At 44.0% G+C, this 17,035-nt stretch overlaps 1 protein-coding gene across 9 annotated transcripts in view; it reads left to right on the top strand.

Annotated features, from left to right (window-relative positions):
* Window positions 1-16,672, top strand: part of DNAAF11 (dynein axonemal assembly factor 11) — a 71,509-nt gene extending 54,837 nt beyond the window's left edge. For 3 of the 9 annotated variants that reach the window (XM_043483956.1, XM_043483954.1, XM_043483958.1), the window contains 2 exons: window positions 10,458-10,543; window positions 16,278-16,672. In XM_043483956.1, the coding sequence (XP_043339891.1) occupies window positions 10,458-10,543; window positions 16,278-16,455 (264 nt within the window). In that variant the 3' untranslated portion in view covers window positions 16,456-16,672. The other 6 variants (XM_043483957.1, XM_043483955.1, XM_043483961.1 and 3 more) reach the window with 5 other exon arrangements.
* Window positions 16,673-17,035: the final 363 nt, after the last annotated feature.

The following is a 17,035-nucleotide window of genomic DNA, read 5'->3' as shown; positions in this document are numbered from 1 at the left end:
AAAATTACATGAGGTGTCCACAGAGACTTGAGTGGGATCCCAGTAGTAAGTTAGTCGGTGTTTTGGAATCTGACTACACCGGTTTGCTACTCTTCCTCCTTAAGGGAAACCTTAAGAGTTTGGGAGTCCTTTGAGAGTCCCAGAGTTAATTGTTGTTGCTGTTCAGTCGCTCAGTCGTGTCCACTCGTTGCAGCCCCGTGGACTGCAGCACACCAGGCTTCCCTGTCCTTCACCATCTCCCGGAGTTTGCTCAGACCCTTGTCCATTGAGTCGGTGATGCCATCCTACCGTCTCATCCTCTGTCGCCCCCTTCTCCTCCTGCCTTCAGTCTTTCCCAGCATCAGGGTCTTTCCCAATGAGACAGCTGTTCACATCAGGTGGCCAAAGTATTGGAGCTTCAGTTTCAGCCATCAGTTCTTCCAGTGAATATTCAGGGTTGATATCAGGATTGACTGATTTGATCTCCTTGCTGTCTATTAAATTGAGGGACACAGATTCACATCTGACCTGTAAAACACTTTTTAAATTTGTGGCCTCCCTGGAAGTGGAAGGTGAGAAGGTACAGCGGTTTATTTGAGAAGTTAGAGGGTGCTGATCAGAAAGTAGGGGAGGGAGGCAACCAGGAGAAGTGCCACAACCCCAGCGGGGAAGCTCGGGGAGACTGTGCAGAACACATCGTTCTCTTGAGCTGTGTCCGACTCTTTGCAGCCCTGTGTCCTGTAGCCCACCATGCTCCTCTGTCCTTGGGACTTCCCAGGCAAGAATTCTGGAGTGGGTTGCCATTTCCTTTTCCAAAAGATCTTCCCAACCCGGGGAGCGAACCCTTGTCTCCTGCGTCTCCTGCATTGGCAGGGGGATTCTTTACCACTGAGCCACCAAGGAAGCCCATCTGCTCTGTGAAAGTGTAAGTGTTAGGTGCTCAGTCATGTCTGACTCTTTGTGACCCCATGGACTGTAACCCACCAGGCTCCTCTTTCCATGAATTTCCCAGGCAAGAAAGCTGGAGTGAGTTGCCATTTCCTTCTCCAGGGGATCTTCCCGACCCAGGGATCGAACCTGAATCTCCTGTGTTGGCAGGTGGGTTCTTTCACCACTGAGCCCCCCGGGAAGACCGAGAAACACATACTTCAGAATAACTCTACCTAAGGGGTGATGGAACTGGGACAGTAGTAACCAGCCCCTGAGAATATTTGGTTGATGACTGTTCCCTGTTGTGGGAGGTGGGGAGTGGGATGATGTAAACTTGCCAGCACTTCTGAACTATCACTGGCCCAGAACAAACAAGAATAATCGTGAACTTGTCCAAGTAAATGTAGGATATTTCCCACTGAGACGACGTCTAGTAACATTACAAAAGGATATTTTCTTTTCTTTTAAAACATCGTTATCATTCTTGATGTTTGTCCTAACCTAATAAAATACCATTTTCAATTTTAGGTTGTGTGTGTGGATGATCCTCCATGGGGAACTGTCAGATAAGATTGCACTTTTCAAGTATGAAAGAATTTTGAAGGAACTGTTTGATATTTAGATTTGTTCTCCTTTTATTTCAAAGCCATGAAACTGTGTGCAACTGTCAGTGTTGATTGTACATATAAATATCAGTAATTACACCTTTAAAATTTTTCCTCAGATAGCTTGGGTATTTTTGGAATCAAAGTCAATATTCTTATTCTTCCTATTTTTCTGATCAGTTTTTCAAAAATCTAAATTTTCTTTGCTGCCAGTTGTTTTTATTTGAGATAGAAGGTACTTCAAAATATTTGACTTATACAGGTATTTTTATCTGTTCAAAGATTTTTAAATAATGTACCAATGGTAATTTATATATTTTCTAATTAGAATTAATGACCTTTTTAAAGAGAAAAAAAAAGTAGCTTGTTTTCTTTAAAGGAATCTTTTTTTAACAGGCTCAGTGAATTATGTGCCTTTCTTAGTGAAGTCAATCAGAACACAGTTAACAAATCATGAAGTTGTTAAAATGTCAACAGTAAATCTGGGTACATATATTATCTTCCTCTAATGCCAGAGGAGAATAAAAAAGTCTTATTGATCCTGAAGTATTAAGAATATTCCTTACTAGGAATTTGAACTTTGCATATTTAAATGTTCAACGCCAATATTATGGATAATTGATTAACATAAATGCCAGAAATATGTAAGAAAATGAACAATATACAAGCATCCATTTCTTCTAAAGTTGAGATAAGCTTTGCTAGATAATAATCTGTTTCAGTTGTGAGGGACCTCACCCAGTAACTGGCTCAACCCCCCAAATCAAACAACTGGCTTATGTCAAGGCAGGTTGGTATCTAATGGGCTTAGACGGTTTGGAAGTTTTATAAAGAAAAAAAAGTAGAGACATTTTTAGAAACTACTTATGTGGCATGGGTGAAGATGTTAAATGTGTGTACTGAAGCAAAATGATAGTGGAGGAAAAACATACTGCACCCATAAATAAATTATATGGAAGTTATTAATATCAGATGAGGGAATTATTTAGCATGTTTGGCTTGCCACAATGTGGAAATAAGGTGCTAGAACTCAGAAATGGAAAACGTTCTGCAAAATTCTGAAAAACTTTAGACAATGAATTTTTAATGAATCAATTAAAATATTTATTCAATGTATCAAAGATTTATTAAGCACTTAGTATAAAGCCAGGCCACCAGGCTCCTCTGTCCGTAGGATTTCCCAGGCAAGGATACTGGAGTGGGTTGCTATTTCTTTCTCCAAGGGATCTTCCCGACCCAAGGATCAAAGTCCATGGGGTCACAAAGAGTCGGACACAACTTAGTGACTAAAAAACAGCAAGATGAATCAAGTACGGTGTAAATTACTGTGGAGCAAAAAATAGATGAGAGGGCCTTCTTCCAGTCTCCTCCTTGTTGAAGCCACTGACCCAGACCGGCCCTTTGCCTCAGTTTCTAAGTCCCAGTTGCAAACAAGCTCAGATACTTGTTAAGTAACTTAGCTTCTCATTCTTCTGCTTAAACTTGAAATGATGTTACTAACTCAGAGACGACTGTCATAGTCATAACTCTTGGGGTCTTCTACGGTTCCATGAATCTCTCCTTCCCTTTTGGACCCAGCGCAACAGGAGCCAGCATGCAAGAAGCTGCAGCCCATGACACCCCTGCCTCTTCCTCATCTGTAGACGGAATAGGCAGGAATAAGCAGCTCCAGGGGTCTTTGCTCTTAGTTCTAACCTGTTGCCATTCGTTCATTCACTTATTCAAATATTCTGTACATGTTAATGAGTACCTACAGGTGGCCCAGTGGTAAAGAATCTGCCTGCCAATGCAGGAGACGCAGGGGACATTGTTTCGATCCCGGTTCGGGAGGATCCCCTGGAGAAGGAAATGGCAACCCACTCCAGTATTCTTGCCTGGAGAGTCCCACGGACAGAGGAGCATGACAGGCTAGAGCCCATGGAGTCGCAAAGAGCTGGACAAAACTGAGTGACCACACATGCACTGTGCGCTAGGCACCTAGGGTAGAGTCTTGGAAATGCAAAGAAGGGAGACGTGTGCTGAGTTAGATATGTCAGGGATATCTGGCGGAGTGAGGACCGGGGCTAGGGTATCTTCCTGCTGCGTCACGCTGAGCTGAGGACGTAGTGAGGGCACAGCGGAACCCGTTCCCCTGTACCCGTTACCTTCCCTCACCCACGGGTCAGTCCTGAGACACAGCCGTCTCTCTAAAGTATTATTCTCAAAGTCCATAATCTTATAGAAATAGCTTTAATTATTTTGAGTAATGTTTCAGAAGGATTCAAAAAGTCATTATTACCTTGAAAGAAGTGGTGTAGGTGATACAAAAAGGACAATTATTTGATTTATAAAGATTAGACTAAAACAAGAAAAGAGGAAAAGTGTGAGTGGGGAGAACCTACTAATAAATACTTTTTATTTCACAACCCCCAAATATATATATATGTTAGTTTATTCATGTTGATATTTAATATAAAATGTTTTTAGGGAAGTTGAGTAGAATTAAATAAAATTATGTAAGTTACAAAGCATTGCGGAAGTTAAGTGCAAACAAAAGTCAATACAGTTACATGGAATCAGAAAGCATGAGGAAGGAAACATTAAATGCAGAAAATCTGTAGGGAAGTTAATGGTTGTAAAGTTGGTTCTTCTATCTTGTTTATAAGACTCTAAAAGACAGGAAATATAAAGAAAAGATTGAGTAAAGCTGTGTTAGCTGAATGTTAGCAAAATTAGAGTAGTTATGACAAAATTAATATTGGATATGAGAAAATTTAAAGCACAAAAGCATTTAATGGAACAAAGATTATTCTGTAGTAAGAAAAAATAGTATAAAATAAAGATTTAACTATATTTATTAGACTATACATTATATAAAATACAAATTCTCCCTGGTGACTCAGTGGTAAAGAATTCACCTGCAATGCAGGAGACGCAGTTTTGATCCCTAGGTTGGGAAGATCCCCTAGAGAAGAAAGTGGCAACCCACTCCAGTATTCCTGCCTGGGAAATCCCATGGACAGAGGAGCCTGGCGGGCTACAGTCCATGGGGTCACAAAGAGTTGGACATGACTGAAGTGACTTAGCATGCACGCATGAGTTAAAATAGTATAACACTATTGGGACTTCCCTGTCCAGTGGTTAAGACTTTGCCTTCCAATGCAGGGGGCGAAAGTTTGATCCCTGGTTGGGAAGCTACGATCCCACATGCCTGGCTGCCAAAAAACCAAGACATAAAACAGAAGAAGTACTGTAACAAATTCATAAAGACTTTAAAAAATGGTCCATATCAAAAATCGTTTTTTAAAAAAATATGTAACACTATTAAAATGTTAATCTGTACCTTTGTGCGTGTCCCACAATTGAATTTTCAAGCTGTTGATTACATTTCCCTCTGTGGATTCAGGAAGCCAGTTGGCCCACATTATGTAATTTATTAGACATATTTTGGTTCTTACAGCTTTTCCATTAGTCATCCCTAAACACACTTTGTACAAATGAGTAAGAAGCTTGAAGTTAATGAGCATCATTTTCTAGAGAAGAAGTAGCACTAGGGCTGCAGATGGAGAAACCACACAACACTATTTCAGTACCTTGGACCTCTGAACCTATGGTCCTCTGCCGGGAAAAACTAGATCTCTTATCAGAAGAGTTTTTCCTGCATTCATATGAATATTGATGTTAAGATGAATGTTGGTATTAATATGAGTGTTGGTGTTGATATTCTTCTCACTGCTGATTTCTTAATTCCCCCTAATTTTTAAACTTAAAAGAACCTCTGAAACTAAATGAGCTGAAAATATCTTTTAAAAATAAGCAACACATTGAGATTCCTGTACACAGCAAACTCCCGTGAAGAAAAGTTCCAAATTTGTGATGCTATTTGCATTTCCATAAACACAGAGAATCTCTGTCTGAGCTTATTATTATGGGACAAATAACAGTGTTAGAAATGGGGTGCTTTAAGACTCTAATTATGCATATGCTCCCATTTTGATTAGTGCGTTTACAGCACAAAGCAATACAAAACCTGTGCTTTTGGCTCCAAAGCTTTTATTCTTAAAGTTGACATTTTCATGAATTTTAACTAACACTGGTTTCATTTGATGTAATTGAAAAAAAAAAAAAGTTTTTTTAAGTGCTCAGATACCACTGCTCCACAGGAAGCAGACCCTGAGACAGAGATTCTCATGCTAAATGTTTGTTAGGGAGCAGCCTAGGGATCCACACCTGTGGGAAGGGAGGAACCAGGATTGGGAAGAGGGAGAAGCTGAGGGGTGATGCTGGCCTGCCAGAGGCCCCAGCCGATGCCACAGTGAGCTCCGGGGCTCACGTGGTCCTTTGGAGTCGTCCTGAGTCAGGCTAAGGGAGCCACATTATACCCCACGTTGACCAGAGAGACTGAAACACAGGCTCCAGGCTCTCACACCCAGTGCCAGGAATGTCAAGGAAGGAGCAGGGAGTTCCAGAACTGAAAAGGCCATGTGGTCAAGGCCCGCAGATAAATGAGGGGTAACTGGTATGGGTGGATGCCCTTCACTCCTATAGAAGAGTCGAGCAGCCCACAGTTGGGTTTGGGGCTCACTCTGGTCACTTCCCTTCTCTCTGGCTTGGTCAGTAGAAATTAAACTTACTCTAAAGATGAAATAAAGTGAACACTTTAATGTCTCGGTTACACTCATCATATCTCAAGTACTCAAGCACTCCAGGGTCAGCCTGGAACATCCCCATTATTACAGGACGTTCTCCTGGGGAGCACTGCTCCCCCACACGCTTCCACCCTGCCTCTCAGAGGGAGGGTCTGCTGCACCCCCATCCCCAGGAAGAAGGTGCCGGTTCTCGTTACCCCAGCACCTACAGCCTCTCCTGTTCCCCTCAACTGGGAAGCATCTCTATTTAGTCTCCTCAACTCTTTCTTTGCCCTCTTACGTGACATTAATGTGACTCAATAAACCAGTGTATGTATGCTCAGTTGCCTCAGTCGTGTCCGACTCTTTACGACCCCATGGACTGTAGCCCACCAGGCTCCTCTGTCCATGGAGTTTTCCCAGGAGAGAACACTGAAGTGGGTTGCCATTTCCTTCTCCAGGGGATCTTCCTGACCCAGGGGTTGCACTGCGAGTCTCCTGCATTGGCAGGTGGATTCCTTACCACAGGGCCACCTGGGAAGCCCCTTAATAAACCAGAACTGGCATCAATAGAAACTGAAAAGTATTTCCATTTCTTTAAGGATCGGCCAGGAACACAGGGGAAATGTTTGTATCCATTACACTAATTCAATCAGAGAAAAGGAAAAAAAAGTTTTCACATTAAGATAGTGTAAACATGTCTACTCTGCCACATGAACATCTGAAAATATATCATGGGCCAGCAAGAAATGAATGGAAAACAATGAAATTGGCATGAAATAGACTTTAAAACATAACAAACACACCATTATAAGATTAGCTTCCTCCAAAACAAATCTCATTTGATGATAATAAAAACCTGCTGCATTGGGCAAACCTTTGCATGAGTCACCTCCTCTAATTATTCAGTGAACATTGCACTGGTGGCTTTTGTTGCTGGTTCTTCCATGGTTTTCTTCTACAGGTTTTTGCTATGCAGAATATACCTTTTTAAAAAAATCTTTCTGAACAAACTCTTCCAGCCTTGTAATTTCCTGTGTTTGGAACATGCAGCTCTTGTTATTGTTGTTCTTTTCCTCTCTTTTGAAGTCTCAGCAAAAGTCTGCCCATCACACAAACCATCGGTGATGCTTGAAGGTATATTTTCCCTAGTGGGATGTGCAATACATGTAATGAAAAGGTGGGGTTTAAGCAGATCTTTTATTTCTGCATTGCACATATGCCCTTCCATGAGGTCTATGGGAAGGGGGCCGAACTAAATCACACATACACAAATTGAATTTTTATAAAATATGATAGAAAAATATACAACTGCACTATCAAAAAAAGACTGGTCTATATACCACCATGAAATTAAAAGACACTTGATCCTTGGAAGAAAAACTATGACCAACCTAGACAGCATATTAAAAAGCAGAAATACTACTTTGCCAACAAAGGTCCTTCTAGTCAAACCTATGGTTTTTCCAGTTGTTATGTATGGGTGTGAGAGTTGGACCATAAGCTGAGCACCGAAGAATTGATGCTTTTGAACATCAAAAAAAAAAAGAAGTGTTGGATAATACTCTTGAGAGTCCCTTGGACTGCAAGGAGATCAAACCAGTCCATCCTAAAGGAAATAAGTCCTGAATATTCATTGGAAGGACTGATGCTGAAGCTGAAACTCCAATACTTTGGTCACCTGATGCAAAGAGCCAACTCATTGGAAAAGACCCTGATGCTGGGCAAGATTGAAGGCAGGAGGAGAAGGGGACGGCAGAGGATGAGATGGTTGGGCGGCATCACCAACTCAATGGACATGAATTTGAGCAAGCTCTGGGAGTTAGCGATGGACAGGGAGGCCTGGAGTGCTGCAGTTCATGGGGTCGCAAAGAGTCGGACACGACTGAGAGATTGAACTGAACTGAACCGTTATGCCACCACAAGGAGACGGATTGCCATCAAGGACAATAAGAACACTCACCTCCCTGAGCTTGATGCTACAGCCCCCAGACTGGGACGCATTGCTTCATTTGTTCTTTCATCATCCATGTATTGAAGCATACATATGATGAACAATGGGCTGGGCTTTCTGGGGTTCTGACCAATGGCTCATGCAGCCAAGAATCACTAGTCAGATGGGAAACACACGACCCTATCTGTCAGTTCGTTTCAGTGCTCAGCACACCAGTGCAAAGGTCTAGTAAGGATTGGATTGGAGAATCTGGTTGAGGGTTGAGGCTGACCCTGGGCTGCTAACTTCCTCCCCAAATACAGATAATTAGTCCAGCATGCCTGCCTGGCCAACAGATGGGGGCGGAGCTGGATCCTCAGAGTCCAAGCCTAGTGTTTTTCCTTCATCATCAGTTGCACGGATCTGATCACTGCTGTGTGGCAGGAAGTCTCAGGCAGGATGGAGAAAGGGTGGCTGGTGGCGCTCACCTTTCAGAGGAGTGACCCTGCCCGCCAGTGAGATGTGGCCAGTAAATGAAGCATCCCGTCATCTGAGAGAAGGAGCTGGTGAGGGTGGAGGAGAGAGGAATGTACACCCACTCCAGATCTCTCTATTCCTTGAAAAGAAAGAGCGGAAGTCCCCCACCTTGGTCAGTGGACCAAGGAGAGGAGTTTTGACTTGTTTCTTTTTTCCCTCTCTGCCTACCAGTAATCCCTGTCTCATAGGAAGATTGGCAGGTGGGGGCTAAATAAAACACATGCACACCCAGCTCAGGTGGGCATGGGCCCAGCAGGTAGCCTCCTCCTCTTCCCACCATCCCCCTACAACACTCTTCTGTCTCTGAGCTTCCTAAGGGAAGGTGCTGGGTCTGAATGCTCTCTGCTGGAAGTTTGTTGAATTAAGTCACTCAGTCATATTTATTGAGACCTTAACATGCTTAGCACTGAGCTTATTCAGTTTAAAAGATAATGGAACTACAGAATCTTTCAGATTGAGAAGAGGCCCTTGCGACTGATTTTAGCTAATCCCCTCACTTTACAGTGGAAGGAGGCGGGGTCCAGTGAGCTGGCAGTTTAGGGGCTTGAGCTTCCAGCTCAGACCATTTCCCCCTGCAGCACATTCACTGGGAACTCCTCAAAGGCAGTATCTCTGTCACCCCTGTGTCCTCAACACCCCCAAAAGTGTCTGGCAGGTATCAGGTTCACTCTCAGAAAACATTTGTTAAGTGAATGAATTCACTCTGTCCCCCTGCTTGGCCTTGGACAAATGAAGTGTAGCCTGTAGCTTTGCAAGACTAACATGAATAGTTACAATTTGTGGTCTAAGTAATTCCCCCCTTTTCCAAGGTTTCCCTGTCCTTGGTTTCAGTTATGCGCGGTCAACCATCTGAAAATATTAAATGGAAAATTCCATAAATAAACAATTTGTAAGTTTAAAATTGTGGGCCATTCTGAGCAGCATGATGAAATCTTGCACCTTCCTGCTCCGCCCCGCCCAGGATGTCAAAAATAATCCCACTCATTCCTGAGTCAGTATATGCCTTGGTTATCAGATCAGCTGTGCTTGGGGTCAGGCCACCCCTATTTTATGTAATAACGGTCTCAGAGTGCAAGACTAGTGAAGCTGGCAGCTCAGATATGCCAAAAGAAGCTTTCAAGTGCTTCCTTTAAGTGAAAAGGTAAAAGTTCCCGACTTAATAAGGAAAGGAAAAAAAGCCACATGCTGAGATTGCTAAGATGTAGGGTAAGAACGAGTCTTCTGTCCATGAAATTGTGAAGAAGGAAGAAGAACTCTGTGCTGGTTTTGCTGTTGTACCTCAAACTGCAAAAAGTATGGCCACCATGCCTGAGAGGTGCTTAGTTAAGATGGAAAAGGTGTTAAATTTCTACAATTGTGTAACATACAATATATCATTATAATTGTTCGATTTTATTACTGGTTATTGTTTTTAATATCTCACTGTGCCTAATTTATAAATTAAACTTCACCACAAGTATATCCATAAAGAAAGAAAAGAAGCATACTCTATGTAGGGTTCGGTGTGTGAGCATGTACGGGTGCATGCATGCTCTATCGTGCCTGACCCTTTGTGGACTGTAGCCCACCAGGCTCCTCCGTCCGTGGAATTCTCCAGGCAAGAATACCAGAGTGTGCTAGAGAGCGTTGCCATTTCCTCCGGCAGGGGATCTTACTATCTGTGCTCTCGGGCCTGCCCTGGGAGTCTTGTGATGTATCCCCAGGGGTGGGGGCACTAACGTACCTTTCTCATCCGCATGGAGGGGCTTAAAGTCAGACTCTTTCATGGGATCTGTAGTGATTAGCATTTGGGAAACATATAGTGTATACTTTTGAAGCTCTATCAGAAAGAATGTATCACGGACTGTGCTGTGCTTCTATTTTCAGGTGGGCGAAGTAATCATAGGCTGTCAACGAACGTCGAAGCCTGTGAAAAGCACGCCGGACAGCAGCAGAGGGCAGACAAGCCAGAGGTAGCATCCCCGCCCGCCCCCACTGCCCATCCTTAGCTTTGTTTAGAGTTCTCTCCATCATCTTTTGGTGGCTGGAATTCACCTGCCCACCTGGTACGGTGACTGAACCTTTAGAAAGGATTCATACCCTGAATATGTATTCCCCAAACTTCAACTCTTGATTTGTAGGGCTCAGACACAGATCTGTGCATGTCTAGGCCCCCATTTCCCAAGATACTAATAGAAGCGGCAACATCTACACCGCTGACAGCTACACTGACCAGGCACTTGCCTCCTATCAGGCCAGTCTGTGTGCTTTACCCATAGCAACACATTTAATCCTCACAAGTTTTATCCTCAGTTAAACAGACAAGGAATATGAGGGAGGGGGGCAGTGGACTGTCGGGAGGCCATGCAGCTGTGATTTTTCTCGAGGACTCTGCTGAGCTCTGGTCAGCACTCTGCTCATGTCGCCTCTCTTTTATGACCCCCGTGTCCCATCATAGCGTCCAAAACTCTCAGGGCTGCAAAGACTTAGAGACCCCGTGTGTGCCCTCCTGTCAATCATAGACCATCTTCCTGCCTTGGCTTAAGCTTCCTTCCCTACAGGACCCCTCACCCTCTCAGGAGAATTTCTAGTAGTCAGGTGAGAGTTGGACCATAAAGAAGGTTGGGTGGCCAAGAACTGATGCTTTCGAACTGCCGTGTTGGAGAGTCCCTTGGAGAGCCAGGAGATCAAACCAGTCAGTCCTAAAGGAAATCAACCCTGAATATTCATTGGAAGGACTGATGCTGAAGCTGAAACTCCAAGGCTTGGGCCACCTGATGAGAAGAGCCAACTCATTGGAAAAGACCCTGATGCCAGGAATGATTGAGGTCAGGAGGAGAAGGGGATGACAGAGGATGAGATGGTTGGACAGCATTATCAACTCAATGGACATGAGTTTGAGCAAGCTCCAAGAGATGGTGAAGGACAGGGAAGCCTGGCGTGCTACAGTCCATGGGGTCTGTTCTAGCTCTGCCCCTAGAGACCCTCAGAACAATGCCCACCCCCCACAAGCGGTGACAATCCTTAGAGCATTTCGAACAAAGCTCTCATTCCTTCTCAATTCATCCTTGGAATGAACATCTCAGCTCTTTCAACTTTCCTTCTCCTTTTCAAGATTTCCAGACTTGTACCATCCAGATGGCAAAGTCTATTTTGGACCCAGGCAAACTATCTTTGTGATACAAATGTATATGCCAGAATTATCACTATAAAAATACCTGAGCAGGAGCTGTATTTATGCCTTGCATAATACAAGCAGTCAGGCATTCTTATATTCAAAGACAACTGTCAAAGTTTTGTAGAGGTTTTCAAACATGCGGTTTGTTTAAACAACAGGTATGGAGCTGAATTCCTTCTGAAAAGCGGGTTGCTGTTTTTAACCTTGGGAAGCCACTCTCATGTTTCCCGGCTTATTAATTTCTGTTTCAGATCGTTGTTGTTCAGTTGCTAAGTCATGTCTGACTCTTTGTGACCCCATGGACTGCAGCACTCCAGGTTCCACTGTCCTCCACCGTCTCCCGGAGTTTGCTCAAATTCATTTTGAATCAGTGATGCTCTCTAACCACCTCATCACTTAAAGAGATTCAAGGGTATTAGGACTCCTGTGAATCTTCATGGTCATAATTAAGCCCCAGCAGCATCCATACTTGTAAAAAATCTGAATCTAATTTGTGAGGAATCGCAGGGATTGGAAACCAAGTCATTGTCAGCAGTTTGGAGCTGGTTTTCAAGACTCCAGGCTAACTGTCATCACCGTGATTATACTTGATGATTAGAGACATCTTAGCACAATTATTTATAGAGGGAACCCCTGCAGTGTTTTCACAAAGCCTTTCTTTTTCATTGCTGTCACTGAGAAAGGATCACCTCATGTCTGCTCAGGATACATCTATGGGAAGGTTGTTTGTGGTGCTCTTGAATCATTGACAGAATTCATTATTCCCATTATATCAGCTTCTGACTAGGCAATCCATGACCCAAACAGCCGCCTATAAAGGCTGCATGTGGGCATGAAGTCAGACAGCTTGTTGGTTTGGGGGAAAGGCCTACAAAGGGCAGGACACTGGGGGCTGGGGGTCAGAACAGGCCCCTCAATCCCCTCTCAGCCTGGGTGGTCCCTTCCTCATGCGGTGGAGACAGAGTGAGTGGAGGGAGTAGATCAAGGGGAGGAGGGTTTTGTTCATTGGACCGGATAGGATCATGTCTGAGGAGAAGGTCACAGACTCAGTGAACCCTTGTGGTCCTGTGACAACTTCCTCAAAGATGGGTTTATTGAGTACTGAGCGCCTGCCTGTGCTATATGATGCTGAGCGTTATCTTTAATCTCCAAAATATAAATAAATCCTCCTATTCCCAACATACCGAGGTTCATAGAGATGGGGTCATTTGCCCAAGATCGCAAAATTGGTAAGTGACTGGTGGATCTAGGATTATAAAATGTGGCCCATTCTCGGGCTTGCCTTCTTACTCTCCTCATGGTGTCTTTTTTTTTTTTTAATGGACTTTTAGCCCAGTCATAGATTCACAGCAAAATCGAGTAAAAGGCACAGAGATTTCCCAAATACCCCCTTCCCCTACAGGTGCATAGCCTCCTTCATTATCCACACCCTCTGCCAGAGGAGGTTTGTTACAATTGATGAAGCTGCCTTCCTGCATCATTATCACCCACATCCAGAATTTGCATAGGAGCTCAGTCTTGGTGCTGTGTGTTCTTTGGATTTCGACAAATGTGTAACAGCTTTCCAGGTGGCTCAGCAGTAGAGAATCCACCTGCCAGAGCAAGAGACGCAGGAGACGTGGGCTCAGCCCGTGGGCTGAGGCGCTCCCCTGGAGAAGGAAGTAGCATCCCACTCCAGTGTTCCTGCCTGGGAAATGCCATGGACAGAGGAGCCTGGAGGGCTGCAGTCTAGAGGGTCACAAAGAGTCAAACACGACTGAGCAACTGAACAACCACAGCAAATAATGACAGGCATCCGCTACTATAGTGTCACGCAGAGGAGTTTCACTGCCCTGAAAATCCTTTGTATTCTTTAATAGAGGAATCAATCTTCGATATATTTTACGCCTACTGATTTTAGACATTTTCTTTTTTTCTTGCATTCTCCCATAATTATAAATTTACTCATGCCGTCTTCCACCTGTTCTTATTAGGTGCCAGAGGTTCTGGTCTGACAGCCAGGTGACGGGTAAAACCTGCAGCGGGCATCTGTCTCTTCAGGCCTCGGATGTGAGGCAGGAAGCAGCAGGGGAAAAAAACTCCCTCTCCTCTTTATTTTGGGGATGAATGTGGTCCTCGAGTGCCCCAGGCCTAGCTGTTCACTGCTTATTACCCTCAGGGATTCGTGACTAATTAAAACCCTGCACACAAACTGTTCCTCAGAACATCTGAAGTTGGGGCGCTGCAGATAACTGAATACTGAGTTCACTGTTTATTACTGAGATCCAGAAACTATAGCCCAAGAGATATGCCCCGAATAGAGATGGGCTGCTTTTCTTCAAAGTCAAGGACAACATAATTATCATAGATGAATTTAGATATTTACTTAATTAAGCCATAGATATCACAGCCTGTTAAGTAAGAACAGAATAATTAAGAAGTAGAGCTATAGTTAATAACGACTGTGATGTAAGTTTTTGAAAACTGAAACTCCCTGCATAGTTTATAGTGTATATTCTGGGACTTCAGAAAGTGCCATTTTTAAATCCAAATTTGTGTTTTTCTTCAGCAGGTCCAGGTATATTAGTCAAAATATTTCTGACCCAGGGATTAAACCCAGGTCTCCTGCATTGCAGGCAGATTCTTTACTGTCTGAGCTACCAGGGAAGCCCAGTCAAAATACAAAGGAATCAAAAAGTCAGATCCTTTCAAGGGCTGAGCAGACTATAGACATGAGGGGGAATGGTTGCAAGAGCAAAAGAATTTACACTTTCCAAAGAAAATGGAACCTCCCTTCTCCACCAGATTGTGTCTGCTGCAGGAATTTGGCCGGAGGACATGGGTTTGGAACTCCTGGAGTAGATCGTGATTTTCCTTAACTGAAAGGGTTAGTTGCTCAGTCACGTCTGACTCTTCACAACCTCATGGACTGTAGTTGCCAGGCTCCTCTGTCCATGGAATTTTCTAGGCAAGAATACTGGAATGGGTAGTCATTCCCTTCCTCCAGGGGATCTTCCTGACCCAGGGATCAAACCTGGGTCTCCTGCATTGCAGACAGATTCTTTACAGTCTGAACCACATAGATCAGAGCTAATTGCCTATTTAATTTCAGTATTGCACAGTAGTGAATTTTTTCTATTTATTCAACAGCAATTTATTCAGTGAAGCTGTATGCCAAAGATATAAGGTGAAAGAGACAGAATCTTTGCTTCGAAGATGCCAGTCTGACGGGGGAACAGATGGACAGTGAGACAGTTACATGATGGCGAGATAATTTTTCTATTGAGCACTCCCCTGTGCCCCGAGATGGGCCCAGGAACCTTGTCTGTCTGCACAGACCGTGGTATTGCTAGTGTCTAGCACAGCTAGGGTGCAGTAGGCTCTTAATGTGTATCTGTCAAATAACTGAGTGAATGAATGATTGGTACTGTGATTCCAAAATTATTTCAAAATCATCCACATCCTGGGGAAAACTTTACATAACTACAGCATTCCAACTCCAAGCCTATGGAATGGAAATGGCCAGAAAAACAGCCCGGGGACTGTATCATTTAGAGTTTTCTATGTGACTGTGATCACGGGATTCCTTGGCCGGCAGAGGGGCTTCCTGGTTCCGTTTCACCCCAGCTATTGCCGCGAGCACTGGGTGCGGTTTCCCACAGGAGGGAAGGAACCGTGGGCTAAGCTTGGCATGCACCTGAACTTGTAGCATGAGTGTCCCTGCCGAACCACGGGCTTCCCCGACGGCTCAGCAGTAAAGAACCCGCCTGCACCCAAAGCTGGTGCGCTGGGGCAACCCTGAGGGGTGGGGCGGGGAGGAAGGTGGGAGGGCAGTTCAGGACAGGGGACACATGTACTCTCATGGCTGGGTCATGTCAGTGTATAGCAAAAACCACTACAGTATTGTAATTAGCCTTCAATTAAATTAAAAAAAAAAAAAAAGAACCACCTGAAATGCAGGAGATGTGGGAGACATGGGTTCAATCGCTGGATCCGGAAGATCCCCTGGAGGAGGAAATGGCAATCTACTCCAGTATTCTTGCCTGAAAAATCCCATGGACAGAGGAGCCTGGTGGGCTACAGTCCAAAGGGTTGCAAAGAGTCGGACACGACTGAGCACGCCAACCTCAGCAGGCTGGATTATCTCAAGCAGCAGGGTCTTAGGCGCCTGATTAGCTCCATTCAGGAGTGAAACCTGCCGGGTGTGATTCTATTATTGCTCCTGGCTGTGGGACTTGACCTGCTGTATCATTTCAGTTATCAAAAAAAGTCTTAGGTAAGCAGAGTCTGCCAACTGTCCTGTCCTCTGCCTGCCTGTGTGTTAGCATGGCCCTGCAGCACCCTTTAACTCTTTATTTCTCCGAAGGTCGACTCCTGCTTCTACAAGGCTCTAAGCCACTTGAATCCAGGACAGTCTCCTTTTTCTGCCCCCATGCTCCAGGGATGGTACTTGCCAATGTTTGCCAAACAAACGAATGAATGAATGGAATCTGCTTGAAATTTACTTCAAGATGATATCTCCATTTCCTTTGCCTTTTTTGTTGTTCTAGAAGCCAGCAAATGGAAAGACTAGAAGTGGATCCCAGCAAGCGTTCCATCCCTGATGTGGCCAACATAGTTCAGGAGAGAAAACACACGCCCAGAAGAGTGCGCGCTGAGCCCAAAATTATACCAAGTGAGGAAGAGCCCGACTTTGAAGATAATCCTGAAGTGCCTCCTTTGATTTGAAATCTCAGGCCACACTGCCTGTGACCTGCCAGACCCAGATTTGCTCCATACAGAGAGTGTATTATTTACGGGGTAGACACAGTTATTTTCAGTATTACTACTCCAGTGCGTTAGCTTCTACTTTGTACATTAATATTCTCAAACCAGTTTAAAATTAAAGCGTGTACCTTCAAAATGCTGTATCATTTGTTTGTAATAAAGCATTGGTTAGTTAAAATGTTTAGTAAATCGTAGAACGATTAAAGAAACACGCTGATTGTAAATCCCAGAACCACCTGCTTGTGCAGATAGATGAAATCATGGATTAAAGCACTCATCATTAAACCACTACCTCTGGTTTATCTAGAACATTATTAACTCAGTATTCCAGATACAGTATAGGAAAACTATCATTACTCTGATCATGACTTACTAGCATTTAAACCAGACTCCTCCCCCAACCCCTCCCCCACATGCACGCACACACAAATCAACAAATACATAAGCAGCTACTGAGTCCCAGACCTGCTCTGTTCCTCATGGAGTCAGTGGTAACAAGGCAGTAAAATATGCACACATGGACCATGTCAGGTGGTGACAG

The sequence above is a fragment of the Cervus canadensis genome, chromosome 12 (assembly GCF_019320065.1).
Source record: "Cervus canadensis isolate Bull #8, Minnesota chromosome 12, ASM1932006v1, whole genome shotgun sequence".
NCBI lineage: Eukaryota > Metazoa > Chordata > Mammalia > Artiodactyla > Cervidae > Cervus > Cervus canadensis.
The sequence above is the reverse complement of the archived record's forward strand: the minus strand, read 5'-3'. Positions and strand labels throughout refer to the sequence as shown.